This window comes from Chelonoidis abingdonii, chromosome 2 (genome assembly GCF_003597395.2).
Source record: "Chelonoidis abingdonii isolate Lonesome George chromosome 2, CheloAbing_2.0, whole genome shotgun sequence".
In the NCBI taxonomy this organism is placed as follows: domain Eukaryota; kingdom Metazoa; phylum Chordata; order Testudines; family Testudinidae; genus Chelonoidis; species Chelonoidis abingdonii.
Genome location: NC_133770.1, coordinates 179,459,787 through 179,472,097, shown reverse-complemented (window position 1 = coordinate 179,472,097; position 12,311 = coordinate 179,459,787). Strand labels below are relative to the sequence as shown.

Here is a 12,311-nt window from a genome sequence, read left to right as displayed (position 1 = left end):
AAATTAAGATGGGGGAACAGCTTGTTACATAGTTTTACCATAGCAATAGGATTAACCCTCTGACTGCTACCAGTATGTTCCACTCTGGTGCACTCAGAGATATGCCTTACTAAAGTTTTCCCATAATAGGCCAATAGGATAGTATCTGAGGCAGTAGATTTCCCCTCCGTCCCCTGCAACTGGATAACCACAGTTCTCTGTGTTGCTGAATTAAAATTTAATTCAGAGACAATAGGATTGTCTCCAGTATGCATTATGTATCTGCATCACTCATGAGACCACCTTAAGTCTCTTAACTTCAGCTATTGGGATTTCATCCAGGTATGGGAAAATTTCTAATGTATTGTGCCCAAAGGGTCATCATTCAGATGCATTGTTATAATTACCAGGATCACCAATGTTTTAGGATAGATACATCTGTATATGTGAGTGCTGCAGCTGTTCTAGCCCAGGGCTCATTTTAGGAACAAACTACTGCTGTGAGCCAATTTGAGATAATAGCATGAACATTTTCTGCAAGGGTTCAGGTATCCCAGTGATAGGTGTGATATAATTACCTGAGTAGAAGATTTAATTAAGTTAGTATTGTTTATAGTGAATTTTTGCCCCGTGAACAAAGCAAATGGGTCAAAAGAAGGAGGGACAAAATGTTCAGATGTGGCCTCTGGTTCTGGATACCTCAGTTTTTGGATCCCCAATTTAGGGTCCACCTTTGGTCTGCCCTTCAGAAGTGCTGACCACATGCAACACCCATGCCTTCAGTTGGACCAAGGTGTCTCAAGTTGGGCACCCAAAACAGAGGCAATTTTGAAACTTCTTGGATGGAAATTAAGCAGAGGAGACCATCTCTCTTCTGTGCCAAGAACAAACACTCTGATCATTAGAAAATATGAGTAGTGCAGGGCTCAGGTTGAATTCCTAATCTACTTGAACCATCCCTGTTCCAATTTGAAAAAGGAGCTTGACTTTCAGCAAGCTCAGGTTGGGCAACCTTGTTTTGTTGTGATGTGATATTTACTTTGTGGTGTTGTGACATCTGCTCAGAAGAGCCCAGTATCCAGATGCTCATACCTTGAGCACCAGGAGGAGGAGGTCCATTTCCCTATGTAGCCAGCCTTTTCCTTCAACCCAAGTTCTGGAGAATGGCTCTTCTGAGATGGTTCCCGGGGATACCCAGGGGTGTGAGGCATCTCGCTACCACCTGCCCTTAGTGTGAGGAAGCCTTTTCTGTACCTGCCATGGATGAGCTCCCCAATTCCACCAGCCCCAGGCAACACAAGCAGTGCCCTCTAAGCCTCACAGACCCTACTGTTACTCTACAGACTAGCAATTGGCACATCCCAAATTCCCAGCCCTCTGTCTCCCTAAAGTGTCCAGCCCCTGTTCCTTTGGACACACACAGTATTCACAGATTCACTGCTTCCACAGAAATAGTACACCCAGCTCTGCCAGTTTCACCTCACATCACCGCTCTGTTTAACTCACAACACTTAGATATGTTGACAGTGAAATCAAGTGTAAGTTTATGTAAAAAAGCCTAGAGATTCAAGTGTTAGCAAGAAGTAGTATTGGAAATAAATGGTTACACACAAAATCACAACAAACATTCTAGAGCCTAGACTTAATTAACAAGGTCCTCTCATGTCTTGTAGAATATTGCTTACCCAAAATCCTTACATCACTTTATAGCCAGGTTGGCTGTGACTTTCCTTTCATTAGACATGCATACTGCCAATTTGCCTCTTACGTGAAGGATCCTATGTGTTTCCTTCCACCCCAAGATATTCCATACTGTTCCTTTGTGTTTATTCATAAATAGGACACACACAGCCTGTTTATTTCTCTCTTGTAGATTTTATAATCCTTAACCCCTCCCCAGGCTCCAATAGGCATACATTGTGAGGCATTCAATACTCAAATAACCAGAGAGGGAGATAGGTGTCTATTACCTCCTGCCTGAAGGGAAGATGTCGGAGACATGTCATCTTTTGGTGATCTACCTTAACTCCAAGACCTTAAGGACACAATTTTCAGCATAGAAACACAACTCCTTAAATACTATCTGTATGTACATGGGCTGGCTGTGGTTCTTCTGCCCCCGAGGCCCCACCCCCAGGGCAGAAGCTGGATCCAGGTTGGGGTAAGAGCTGCATGGGCAGCTGTGGGGAGACGTAGACCTTCCACCTGCCCTGGACTGGGGACATAGGCAGTGGGGACACAGGCCGGGAGCTAGCTGTCGGAGCCCCCCACTTCGGGCAGGTAGAGGAGCCTGGGCTCCCCAACCCAGCTCCAGCTTCCGGCTTGAGTAGGGGTGGGGCCTCAGGGAAGAGGAGGAGCAGGGATGGGGCCACAGAGGGGAAGGGGCCATTGCCCCTGCCACACCCTACTTTTCGTCCTCCAATCCCTAGCCTCCTGCACTATGCACCTTCAAGCTTCTGCAACCAATGAGGCAGGGAACCTATATAGTCAACAGCCTCACTTGTGACACAGCCCTGATTCATCCCTAGAGCACTGGATTATTATAGAACTCATTTTACATAAAGGGTCTGATTCTCCTCTCTCTTGAACTCTACAAAGACATTTACACATGTGCCAAATGAGTATAAAACTCAATCAGATATTAATTTTCCTCTCCACTTCAGTGGGGCTATGACCAAGTACTACTCAATGTGAGTGAGTGAGCAAGAGCAGAGCCCAGAAGTAGTATGATATCAGTATGAAACAAAGAAATTGATTTTTCCCCCCCCTTTGTGTGTCTACATAGATTTTTTGGAAGTTAAGGAAGTTCACATGTTCAAGGGTGACCAGGATGTTAACAAGCAGGAGCACCATACTGACAAGTACTACCACCCTAAGTTGATTGTACGCCGTGGACAGCCTTTCCTTATCCAAATTGACTTCAACCGGCCTTACAATCCTGAAAAGGACCAGTTCTGGGTGGAATACCTTATAGGTAAGTGCCAAACTAGAGCTATGCAGTATTAGCAAAGTCAAGTTTATAGAATATCTATATCAGTCCCAAATAATGTAGTATCTAAAGGCCTGAGTTTCTTCAGTTAAAGTAAGTGAGACAGTAGGACATGCTTAAAGCTAAGCATATGCATTAAATGTGTTGCTGAAACGGGGCCTGAATCTGGCTAGTCTTATTCATGCATTTAAGTCAATGGAACTACTCATACGAGAAATGTGAGCAGGGTTTGTCCCTCTATGTATATTCAGAAGCTGTACTTTTATATATTGGATTGCCATTGTTATCACTGGTTTATGTTTAACGGCAGATTAGAAAAACTTGTTACAGTAACTTCTTGCTTAATGTTGTAGTTACGTTCCTGAAAAATGCTCCTTTAAGCAAAACGATGTTAAGCGAATCCAATTTCCCCATAAGAATTAATGTAAATGGGGGGAGGGTTGGTTCCAGTGAAATATTTTTCGCCAAACAAAAGACATTATACGCACACACACAGTATAAGTTTTAAACAATTTAATTCTGTATACAGCAATGATGATTGTGAAGCTTGGTTGAGGTGGTGGAGTCAGAGAGTGGAAGAGGAAGAAATATTTCCCAGGAAAGCCTTGCTGCTAAAAGATGAACTTGCACTCAGCTGAGCCCTCAAGGGTTAACACATTTTTGTTAATGTAGCCTCACACTCTACAAGGCAACATGAATGGAGTTCCCTCAGTCCTGACCCTTGTCATGTCCCCCACTGCTCTGTGGAGATGGGGTACAGGAGCAGAAGGACGGGGACACCCTGACATCAGCACCCCTTTTCCCCTCCACCCCCTGCACAGCAAGCAGGAGGCTCTTGGGAGCAGCTGCAAGGCAGAGGGTAGGAGCAGCACACGTCTCTGGGGGAGGGACAACTGAACTGCCTGGCAATTAATAGCCTGCTGGGCGTCTGCTGCACAGGGAATTTAGGGGAGCTGATAGAGGCGCTGCTGGCCCACCCTGGTTCCAAGCTCCCACCAGCTAGCTACAATGAGCTGCTCTTCCTGCAAGCAGTGGACAAAGTAGGTGGCTGACAAACAACATTATAAGGGAGCATTGCACAACTTTAAACGAGCATGTTTCCTAATTGATCAGCAACGTAACAACGACACAATGTTAACTGGGAGGACGTTAAGTGAGGAGTTACTGTACTTGCAATTTCGGAGGATCTAGAGAAAATAGCAAAAGATCGTAGTTAGGAGAAATGGCAGAAATGTGTGTGTTGATATAAAAAATAGTTCTATGCACAAAGGGAAAAACAGAACAATAGAACTGTGAGAGTTTCTATAATGTGTACTTGCTGCTCAATATATTAAACTGGAAAATTCATAGGCAAGGGGAAAAAAAGATTGCAACCTTGGAATCAGAAAGGTATAGCAATCATAAAGACCAGATCATGAGTCATCCTGCACGACTACTCAGGAGAATAAAAGCAGGCATATGGTGACCCCTTCACCAGATATTTCCATCACAGGGAAAGAAAATGATGACCCCCTCCCCCAATGCACCAGCCAGTGTAAACAAGGGATAGGCTGCAGGATATGTGCTTTATAAAGAAGGGGGAAAGCGAGAAAGCAGACTGAAGGTCTGAGTCACAAACTGCTTCCCACTCTGCTTCTGGGTCAGCGTAGTTGTATGCTGCCTCATTCAGAGGGCTTTTAGTAAAGTCCACAATTTCACCCTGAGTTCTCTCTGAATTTTTTTTAAGATGTCTCTGTTCCTTCCTGTTATAGATTATGTATAAATTAGTTTGAATTGACATTTAATATACCTTCCTGAGAACTGCATTTTGAAACTTGTATTACTGATTTTTTTCTGAACGTGTATCCACTTATTAGATTTGTTAACTTTTCGTGATAGACATACTCTATCTTTTAAACATATACATGGTGAAGAAGTTGCAGTCTGCAAGTCCGTCATCCTCCCTCCCCCCCACTCTGTTACTTTTCATTTCAATTAGGGTTAGGATGCATGTTGTGGTAGACTAATGAGCTGATTGGCTAGAACATCCGTAAGTGCCTTAATATGCACAAAGATTATTAGTCCTTTTGGGGATTTAATTAAATTCAAGGTTTTAAAACAAACACTATAGTTGGAAGAAGTGAAAAATGGAAAGTTTGCTATTGCATTGTGTGATGTGTAAAACAAATTTCAGAATTCTTTATAAAAGCGATATCTGTTTAAATTTTTTATTGAAGAATTCTGAAACTTTTTAGATTGATTTCTCATACATAGCATGATGCAATTAAACAAAGTATACATGTGCATTGACAGGGCTCTTTCCCAACGTACATCTTCCAAGTTTCACACCATGACTTCATGGGGATGCATAGTGTACTGGTATGCAAGGGGCACGGTCTGGTATTTCAGTGGTTGCAGAAGAACCTATGATCCAGGGCTCATTGAAGTCAGTGGAAAGACTTCCCCCTAGTTCACATTAGAGATGGATCTGAACACTGTGGAGAAGCTTGCAGTACAAACCCAGTTTGACATCATAACTTCGCAGTCGACTCCTTTCTTTATGATGAGCCAAACCAAAACCCCAGAGCCAAACTTTTGTTTTTCTTTCTAAAGCTTTGGAGTGTTTGAAATCCAGATCCATCTGTTTGGGCTTGGGCTCAATTCTAGTCTGTGTTCTGTGTTATTCAGACACAAACATTGCATTTCCCAACTTCCAAATGCTCAGCCCAGACATTGGCCTCTCTCATTCTGATCCTAGTCAGTCCCTCCAGTGCTGTGTCTGGAGCAGGCCAGAGAGAAGTCACCAGCAAATAGCTACTGCAAATCTTTTCATTAAATAGGAGCCCAATGGGAAATGATAGTGACCTCAGATGTTTAGAGGGATGAGCTAATGGATCTAGTCCTTTAGCTTAGGGGCAGCAGCACATGCTAGTCTTTGTATGTGGTCTGCCTGATGGCCCAATCTTCTACCAGTCAGAGCCAGACCAGCTCAGTGCGGCCCTATCGATGAGTGGCAAATTATTTCCACAAATCTAAATCCATATTCAGCCATCCTGCTGTTTCTTGCCGAGCATCTCATCTGTAGTTCTTTTTTGCAGTCTCATGTTCGCAGGTTCCAATGGGAACTGAAAGCACTCAACCACCTCTTAGGAAGCACTCAGCTGTAGGTGAGCAGGAGAACAAGAAGGAAGACTTAGCTGCTTTACTCCTAGTGATTCAGAGTGCAGTCTTTCAGAGTCACCATTCTTCCCACAGGTCAGGATGTCTTTCCCTGAGGAGATGACAGAATTTCACAATACTTAGGGTAGTGAGCATCCCTTGATTAGTGAAATACTTGGTGGCAGTTCATTGTTTAATACTTGATGCCGTTGGGCAGCAGTTAGGGTGACCAGATGTCCTGATTTTATAGGGATAGTCCCGATTTTTGGATCTTTTTCTTATATAGGCTCCTATTACCCCCCACCCCTGTCCTGATTTTTCACACTTGCAGTCTGGTCATCCTAGCAGCAGTCAGATCTGCAGCACATTTTCTGATCCTGGTGCAGGACATAGCTTCCAAAAGGCAAGCAAGGAGCTGGTACTCTATCTTGTGATAAGCTTCGAGCCCTACTGAACTCACAGCCAGCACTAAGCAAACTGAAATCCAGAGCACTGCTTAATACTCTGCACTCCGACACATGTTTCTCTATAACCACGTGGGGCGGGAGGTGGGGGGGAGTTATGTAGGCAGCAACAAAAAAAAACAAAAAAACAGAACAGTACACATGGGAGAAGGAAGTCATGTAGGAGAGCCAAGTTGGTATTTCTTATTGGCAGTCTGTTTGCCTCTTGCTACTTCCTTCTAGTGGAAGGTTCAATATTTAATGATCTTGAGGGGATGAGGAAGAGGTTTCTCTACAAATACTTAGGAACAAACAAGAGGCTGCTGAAAGATTCTGCATTTTGTTTGCCATGCCCATGAGGAAACTCACTCTGTCTGCATTTAGTGTCATATTCCTGGGAAGCAGGCGCCTGGCTTACCAAATGAAAGCAGTACTTGCAAAGGAATTTGGCAGATAGCAGCAGCAAATCATTGCAACCCAAGCAAGAGCTTTGGTAGATAAGAATGTAAAAGGTATTGCACGAAAAGAAGTAGTGAGTCAGAGGAATGTTGTAGATTTGAAAGTTTTTAAGCTGATGGATATTAAGCAGCCTTACAGGTGACTATAATGATGTGCAAAGATCCTCCTCTCCTCTATTCACAAATATGTAAATTAAAATAATCAAATAAGAGACCATCACAAAAGAAACCATCCCAAGTTTTACTGCAGATTTAATGCATTCCAGGATGGGGCTTGAGGTGTTTAACACTCAATCCTGTGCGGTGCTGAGTATCTCAGCAGGAGCAAATGCCCTTGGCTCCCAGTCAATTCAGTGGAGGTTGAGGATACTCAGCACCTTGCAGGGAGTTCTCTTTGCAGGATCAAGCCCTTAGCGAGTGCTGTGTAGATACCAACGCAGAACGTATGTGTTTAGTAGGGTGACCAGATGTTTTGATTTTATAGGGACAGTCCTGATATTTGAGGCTTTTTCTTATATAACTGCCTATTCTCCCCCACTTTCTTCCCAATTTCTCACACGTATTATCTGGTCACCCTAGTGTTTAGTAAAGATGATTCTTGCTGACAGTAATTCAGCATGGAGATTTAATAGATTAAAGACCAGTTCTGCTCTAAAAAATTACTTATAGGCATGGGAAGTAGGAATGCTACCAGCTGCCACCAGCCCCGCGCACCCAGGGCCCTGGCTGCTGGCCCTGGGGATCTGAGTGCACCCTGGGGCTCTGAGGCCACCCCATGCTTGAGGCTTTGCTCCTGGCCTCAGCTCAGGGGATGTGGGGAGTGGACAGGGATAAGGGGGCTGGCTTTCAGCAATCCCACTATTAAAAATGTTCCAGCACCACTGAAATGACTGAGTAATAATGGCACTTGTATGCTCCAGTGACCTGGTCCGTGCATGTATTCTGGGTTATCGCTGTTTACTTTCCTGTCTCAAATAAATTTTTACTACTCTTTAGTTCTGTTAATGTTGCAGAGCTAATGCTGCTATGGGAGAGTGAACTGGATTCCATTCTGACTTGTGCATTCCTAACAGGACTATGAACTAAGCTAAATTTGGATTGCAGAATCCTTTTAGTTGGTAATGAATCACATGGGGTGAACTCTCCTTGCTACCCTCAATAGCCTGAAATTTGTTCTCTAGAGACATTTCATGAATAACAAATTTGAAAAACTCAGTCTGATTGCCAACAACTCCCAAGCAGAGTGAAGTTAACTGAATAATTGTTCATTACAAATAGTTCATGCAGCTCCATTTAAAAATACATCATTTCACAACACCGTACCACACAGCTATCTAATAAATACAGTACCTTAGCAGAATGTTTCTGTTAAGATGATCAGTAGTGAAGTAATGTAAATGTTAACATTTTAGACAGTCTTAATTAAGTTTTACATGTAACACCTCATTGAATAGGTTGTCCAGGGGAAGAGTAACTTAAGTTCTTCTAGTTTTAGGAGCTCAATGGCAGCTTTGCTCACTGAGACTATAAAATGAATGCACTGAATCAAGGAATCCACCAGACATCCTGGTCTTATTCACTGCTGGTCAAGTTGGCTTTCTGGCAGCCTCCTGGTATAGGGGCAAATGCAGGTATTTTGTGCCACTGGAGGCTCCACAGCTGATTTTTCACAGTCGGGAAGGGAGCTTGTCATGAATCTGTCCATCTGCAGATAACCAAGCTGGCACCAGTGCTGTGAAAGCTCCAGTATGTGTGCTTATTTAGAATTGGTAGTTCTAACCATGATTTCTTTGAAAAACAACTGTATGATTAGGGCTGCTAATATGGCCTTCAATCTCACTTTTCATAGTAGTTTCTATTCCCAGCGGAATTCTGCAGCACGTTGGTAGGGGTGTGGGTATCTGGGCTGGAGCACCCTGCAGCTGGGCTCTGGGGTGTACAGGGTGAAGGTGTCTTGGCTGGGGGGCTCACTGTGACTGGGCTTTGGGGGGAGGGCCGGCGCTTCCATTTAGGTGACCTAGGCGGTCACCTAGGGCACCAGGATTTGGGAGGGCGACATTTTGCCGCCCTTGGCGGCAATTCAGCGGCGGGGGGTTCTTCTGCACTCTGGGTCTTCGGCAGCAATTCTGCGGCGGGTCCTTCACTTGCTCCGGGACCCGCCGCCGAAGTGCCCCGAAGACCGGGAGCGTGGAAGGTCCCCCCACCGCAGAATTGCCGCCAATGACCGGGAGCGCGGAAGGGCCCCTGCCTAGGGTGCCAAACACCCTGGTGCCACTCCTGTCTGGGGGTAGGGACTGAGGGTGTCCTGTGGCTGGGCTCTTGGAGATAGGGTGTACAGATGTGTGGGCCAGGGGGTGGCGGTGGTGGGGAGTGCCCCATGGAGGGACTCGGTTGTGGGGGGAGAAAGGGGTAGTGAGTGTCTGAGACTGGAGGGGAAGGATTTTCCCCCAAGATGTGCCCTGCTGGCACATGTGACACACCCACTCAGAGGTTCCCAAGAAAAGCATAACAGAGAAACAGGAACTGGTTTGTCATAGAGGTTTCTTTACCTCTCTGCTCCTGGAGGAATCTTTGTTGTTGTCTGTAGTGTTACAGACATACTTGCTGACCAGTATTTTGAAATAAATTACCAAAATAATTGAAACTGGTGCGATTATATTGTGTTATTTTGACAAATAAAATATGCAGAATTTTGCAGAAATTTTAATTTTTTGATGCAAAATTTTTAATTTTTGACACAGAATTCCCCCAGGAGTAAATAGTTTCCTGTACACTACCAAAACTGTTGATGACTTTATATGGTATATCCTTATTCTAATGAGATATTTCTATGCATGGTTGTAAATCTTAGGGCTAGTCATACCTTCCTTAAATTGCTTCATAAATCCATAGATATTGGTCTATCTATAAATGTTATCATAAACCTCTACTTTATCAATACACTTCAGAAATGGTCATAAATCCCAGACCTCTCAGCTAATCTCACCCCCACTTCCCATGCATCTATAAATCATGGAATATTTCTCTGAAACTAGAGCAGAAACTTCCTTCTCTCTTTTCTGTAGCCTTATAGGGCAATGCTCAGAGGGATTGTTAGTCATATGAAATCAGTCAAGAGTAAAGTATTCTAAGGCCTGATCCTTTATGCTTTATCCAGGCCAAACTCCCAGGAAAGTCAAGAGAGTATTTGCCTGAGAAAAGACTTACAGGCTTAGGGGCCTGGTCCAAAGCCCTCAGAAGTCAATGGGAGTCTTTCCAGAGCCCAGGTCCTTAGTCTACTTTTAAAGAAAAAAAATGTCACTTTTAATTGAGCAGAGCTTTTTTTGGCATTTAATACAGAAGCAGTAAATCTCGTGCTTTGTGAGATTAACTTTGCCAGTGAAGTCATTTTTGCCCATTGGATTCAGAAAAGATTTCTGACTATTGCCTGAGATGGTCAGAACATTGCCTGGGATGGTCTGTTTTCTTGACAGCATGTCTGGTAAAGCACGTTGTCTTGGTCATTATGACAATATGCAAAAGAGGACTGCCTCGGTCACTGTAACATTGTGGCAAAGCGTATTGTCTGCCTGTTTAATCAAACACCACGGTTTAATTAAGTAAATATTTTCCCCCTTTAAAAAGAATGGATTCTCATAAACATACAGGAACGCATGATGGGCTGAGCAGAGAGTCAGTGTCATGTCCCATATTGTTTCCATTTTCTAAAGAAATTCCCATTCTTTGGAGCCAGAATTGTTTATGACCATTAGAACACGCTTCCTAAAATTGGTCCAGGACATAAAAACAACTGCATGCCAGCTGCTAGCTAAGAACAATAAATCTGTTTGTTTTCTGCATGGTAATGTCGAGGATATATTTTTTTCACCCTAGCGTTCTTTGCCAACAGCTAGAAAGGCATAGGAAAGGAATTCTCTGAGACCTTTTACAAAATCAGGATTTTTTAATGCAAAAAGACCTAGATTCTGTTGCCCAATTGCATCTATGCCGCAACAGAAACTTTAAAACTTAGCTTTTTTTTTTTAAATGCCTTTAATAACTAAGAGTTAGTAACTGCAACGGGTGTTTAGCAGGTTTTAGCCCAGGGAATGTGGTCAGATCTGAGTAAAGCTGTGCTGATGTGTGTTTTTTCTAAATGTTTTCAAGTCTGCATGCAACCCTGCTAAAGGCGATGCTGTTTGAAGATAGGAGGGAACCAGATGTGATACCAAGGCAGCCTCTTAGAGAGACTAATATCTTCAAGGATTTGTTCCTCTTACAGGCTGTGATCATTTGAGGCAGGAAGGTTGGTTTTTTGTTTTTGTTTGTTGCTTTTTTGACAGCTGCATGTTTGTAAAAATTATTCATGACTGTTAGTTGATCATGGTCTCAGAGTACCCACCTACCATCCTTAGGCTGTTTGTTATAATAAGGCTTACCTCTGTTACAAGGCTACTATACTCTGGCTCTCAGCTCCAACTTATTTATCATCCTGTCACAATTATTATACTTCCAGGACCTGCTTGGAAATGGATTCTTTATGCTGTGTATGAAGGGTCTTTCTGGGTAAAATGAATGAGTCAAACAAGAAAAATATTAACCTCACTGTGTATATAATAAGTCTCCCAAAGGAAGACAGATTCTGGCCTCTTTTTTTAAATATCTGCTAATGAGAATGTGGCTGAAAGGGATACTGCGAAATAGTGTGGGGTCCCCACATTTTGATATATATCTTAAAACTAATGCACTTTGGAGCGGATGGGGGAATATCCTCTGGATTCTAAATATATCTTTAAAAGAAAATCCTATTACTCTGTCTGCCAACAAAAGTATCGCCACTGATTTGTGGGACCTATCCAAAAACATCTTGCACTCCCTCTGCTGGCCCTGTAGCAGTAGTTAACGAATATGCCCTAATTGCAGAGCAATACTGATATCAGTATGTGCTCACTGGTGCACATGCAACGTATTAAACCAAAATGACATGTTAGCTTCAATCTTGATTAGAACAATTAAGCTGAAGGAGGAAAGCCCATGAGAGTTTTCCCTGACTCAGAACTGGCCTGATGTTTGTTAAACTGAAAATAACAACATTGGTATATTTATTTGGCAGGGTTTTGTTTAAAGAGCTTGTTAACTGGAGGAAGATCACTCTGGCCTTGTCTACACGACAGAAGTAAATCGAAGTTATCTGAACCGATTTTATAAAACCGAATTTATAAAATCGATTTAGAGCGTCCATACCTAAAATCTAAAATCGAATTTGTGCGTCCATGGCCCACGTCTTGCGTCGATTTCAGGAGCGGTGCACTGTGGGTAGCTGTT

General features: G+C 43.2%; 1 protein-coding gene across 1 annotated transcript in view; it reads left to right on the top strand.

Annotated features, from left to right (window-relative positions):
• The window catches only part of F13A1 (coagulation factor XIII A chain), a 96,486-nt gene that overhangs the window by 11,087 nt on the left and 73,088 nt on the right, over positions 1–12,311 (top strand). Inside the window, exon 3 of the mRNA XM_032773063.2 lies at positions 2,765–2,953. Coding sequence (XP_032628954.1) covers positions 2,765–2,953 — 189 coding nt within the window. The remainder of the gene's footprint in view (positions 1–2,764; positions 2,954–12,311) is intronic.